At 43.7% G+C, this 3,459-nt stretch overlaps 1 protein-coding gene across 1 annotated transcript; it reads right to left on the bottom strand.

Annotated features, from left to right (window-relative positions):
• Positions 1-529: 529 nt before the first annotated feature.
• LOC131592758 (serine/threonine-protein kinase PAK 3-like) lies at positions 530-3,154 on the bottom strand. The gene is made up of 4 exons (XM_058864504.1): positions 3,089-3,154; positions 2,299-2,416; positions 1,523-1,607; positions 530-1,073 (listed from the first exon to the last, which is right to left on the bottom strand). The coding sequence occupies exons 1-4, from the start codon at positions 3,136-3,138 to the stop codon at positions 724-726; spliced, it is 603 nt and encodes a 200-aa protein (XP_058720487.1). The 5' UTR covers positions 3,139-3,154; the 3' UTR covers positions 530-723.
• Positions 3,155-3,459: the final 305 nt, after the last annotated feature.

Consider the following 3,459-nt stretch of genomic DNA (forward strand, 5'->3'; position numbering starts at 1 on the left):
GGATGTGCTTTGGTTAATAAAGGAAAAAGCAAGCAGAACTACTTTGGTTTTTGTATTTTCTGTTTACTTTTCCTTTTTTTTTTTATTATTTTCCTTTCCTTTCTCTTTTCCTTTTTTTATTTTTATTTTATCTCCTTCCTGATTTTATTTTTATTTTTATTTTTATTTTTATTTTTATTTTTATTTTTATTTTTATTTTTATTTTTATTTTTATTTTTATTTTTATTTTTATTTTTTCCTTTTCTTTTTCCTCTTCATTTTTTCATTCCCCTTCCATTCTCCCTTCCCCCTTCCTTTTCCCCTTCCCTTCCCCCTCCCTTTCCCCTTCATCTTCCTCTTCCTATTCATCTTCCTCTTCCTCTTATTCCCCCTTTTCCTTTTTCTCCCCCTATTCCTTTTTCCTTTTTCCTTTCTCCTTTTTTCTTGTCCTTTCCCTTTTCCTTTTCATTTTCATTTTCCTTTTCCTTTTCCATTTTCTTTTTTTTTTTTTTTTCTTTTTTTCTTTTTCTAGAAAATTGAAACTGGGAAGGTCCCAACTCCATCTCAAAGGATATTTATCACACTGCGGAACTCTCCATTGAAAAATTCTTCTCCTTTAGAGACAGAGCTCCAAGAGTTTTCAAAAAGCAAAAGAGAAATGTCACGGAGGCCAGCAGGGCTGCAGGCCAAAATGGCACGTTTCTGATCTGGTTGCCTGCCACTTGCCTTCTGATGCAACCAAACCTACAGCAGATGCTGATGTGCTGCAGGGACATTTTCAGAAGGGGACCTTGGTGGAAGTAGTGCCAGCAGATGGCAATGGCATTTTGTCCAGTGGCACACAGAAAACGGGACAGGTGAGAAAGTCAGCAGGATCAGTGAGTATTTGCACCTTACCGAGACAGGAGTTTCATTCCAGTAAGGAACTTCTCGTTCCACCATTTCGATGCCCACGATTCCAAAAGACCATATGTCCATTTTGGGGCCGTACGGTTGACCTGTCACGACTTCAGGCGCCATCCACCCAGAAGTGCCAGCCACGGAGCTCTGTCTCCTGTGCTCAGGGGTGAGCTGAGCAGAGAGGCCAAAGTCAGCTGTGGAGAAAACAACACACCAAGAAAGGCAGCTCCAGTTAGGAAACCAAGCAAAAGAATTGCCCACTCCCAGTCTCAGAATGCACTTTGTCATCTGCTGGAAATCCATCCCTGCTCTATTTCCTCAGGGCTTTAGCCAAGGAAATATGGCATTGGCCGCTTTGAAAAATCCCCACCTTTTTTACACTTCCTCCAGCAATGGCTTTTCTTTTTCTGAAGCTTTAGATTGTAGCTCCCTCACTCTGGAAGGGACACACCAATGCCACTCTTGACTGCTTGTGGTACCTTGTCATACCTCTGTGCACTGTGCCTTCGGCTCACAGCAGGGGCCCCTGCACTGCCAGCAGCACCATTTCTGGGGAGCTGGCAGTCACTGAAAGCAGCCCCACACCCCACATCCCTGGGAGGCTGAACCTGACCAAGAATAGACTGACCCAGCTTGACAGAGCCATCAGTTCTGAGAAGGACGTTGCAGCTCTTCACATCTCGATGGATCACATGGTTGGAATGAAGAAAATCCAGTCCTTGCAGGCACTGAGAGAGAAAACAAAAAGAGGGGGAAAAACGAGTGATGTGATTTCATTACAGAAGAAAGGAAACAGCTGTAAAAATTCCCTTTCCAGGGAAATGGGGAGTAATGGCAGAGCACAGTGCCACTGAGAACTAGAGCCTGCTGCTGCAACAGTAGCAGAGCAGGAGCTTTGTCAGGAAAGGCATGCCAGCGTTTGAACCAGCAGCAGCAACTGCTGTTGTAGACTGTCCCCTGCAAACCAGGCAGAGTGACTGCAGCTGCAGTGGGTGTGCTCAGAAGCAAACAGCATTTGGGCTGCGCTGTTATCCTTGTCAGCAGAGGACTGTGAGAAATGAGTCTCTTTTCTTCTCTGCTGTTCATTTCAAATCCTGCAAACCAGCACCTTTGCTTTTACAGGCAAGGAATGCAGTGTTGATCAGCACAAGGTAAACCTTTTGAGAGGCAAGGTGGAGAACAGCAAATCCAAATACAAGGGACAGAATTAGAATACAACAGCAGAAGATAAGAGTACAAGAAGTGAGTAGAGTGAGTGCAGGGACACTGGCAGGCAGTTCACTTGAAAGGCTCTTGCTTGCCCATAGCATACCAGCAACACAGAAACCAAGCTTGGCACATGAAATCACTCCCATTCTGAGCCCCTGTTTCCCAGATAATCTTGCTCAAGCCCTTGGAAGCACAGGTGGGATCCCTGACCTCACGACTGACAACTGCAATCTCTCCTTTCGACATTTGAGTCTCATTGATGATATCTCTCAGAGTGCCTCCGTCCATGTACTCCATCACCAGCCAAAGGTGCTTCCCCACAAAGTAACTGAAAGAAGGAAACAAGGGTGTGGAGATGAACATGCATGGCTACGTTGCTGTTTGGAAAAGACAACAGTTGATTCTTGTTTCTGGGTGCCTTTGTGACAAGGACAGAATAAAAGGAATAGACATTGCCTCTAGGCTGTGCAGTGTTTGCAATCTGTGCAGTCTCAAGAAGAATGGCACATCTACAGAAAAGGAGATGTCTTAGATGGCCAGCAAGTGAAAAATGCAGTTTAGTAACAGCCAGATAAAAAAGTTGTCACACACGGTATCTCTGGTAATAAGCACCGAGTCTTCCTGATATGCACAGGAAAAAGGGCAGCAATGCAAGGGAAAACCTCTCTCTAGGGTGGTTTATCAGCACTTCAAAGGTGCTCATAAAAACTCGAAAAAAGTTAAGCCCCAATCCAATGTGGAGGAAATGAATTTACAGGGTGTTTTGTTCTTAAGATAGGGCTGGTCCAGATTTTTGGACAATTTTCAAACTGCATTGCCAGGGTAGAACAATGCAGACAAAATGCAAAAATCTCTTCCATCCACTGGAGATAAGGTGAGAAATAATAATTAACCAATAATTAACAGCTCTTTTTTCTGCCAGTATCCAAAGTGGGTTTTTAACTTTGCATGCATGAAGTACATAAATAAACATTGGTGGGATAAAACAAGAACCACTCACCTGTCTAAATAGGTCACAATGTTGGCGTTCGTATTCATTTTCATGACCATGAGTTCATAAGCAGTTGCTTCCTTCCTGACCAGTTCTTGAAGATTTATTTTCTTTATGGCCACCTAAAATGATATTGAAAAAGAGTAACTTTGGAAGTTGGCATGGAGCTTCTCACATGGAGTGAGTGATTCTGGAATGGCACAGCCAAGCTGTGCCAAAGCACCTTGTGATTAGACATTGGAGTAATTAGGAAGTGACAATCCAACGGCCAATTGCTCTGCTCCCTTGGGGGCAGTTACATGACACCTGACCACTGACACTTTGCCTTGTCCACTTGGTAACAAAGGTGTATCAACTCTCACCCATAAAGCTCTGACCAC

Source organism: Poecile atricapillus, chromosome Z (assembly GCF_030490865.1).
Source record: "Poecile atricapillus isolate bPoeAtr1 chromosome Z, bPoeAtr1.hap1, whole genome shotgun sequence".
NCBI lineage: Eukaryota > Metazoa > Chordata > Aves > Passeriformes > Paridae > Poecile > Poecile atricapillus.

Bases quoted from the DNA above. Each gene is read 5' to 3' on its own strand.
- LOC131592758 (XM_058864504.1), bottom strand. From the start codon at position 3,138: ATGGTCATGAAAATGAATACGAACGCCAACATTGTGACCTATTTAGAC. The intron at 2,417-3,088 runs GTGAGTGGTTCT...TCCTTCTTTCAG, and splicing joins ATTGTGACCTATTTAGACAG to TTACTTTGTGGGGAAGCACC. The intron at 1,074-1,522 runs GCTCTGTCAAGC...TTTTCTCCACAG, and splicing joins CGTCCTTCTCAGAACTGATG to CTGACTTTGGCCTCTCTGCT.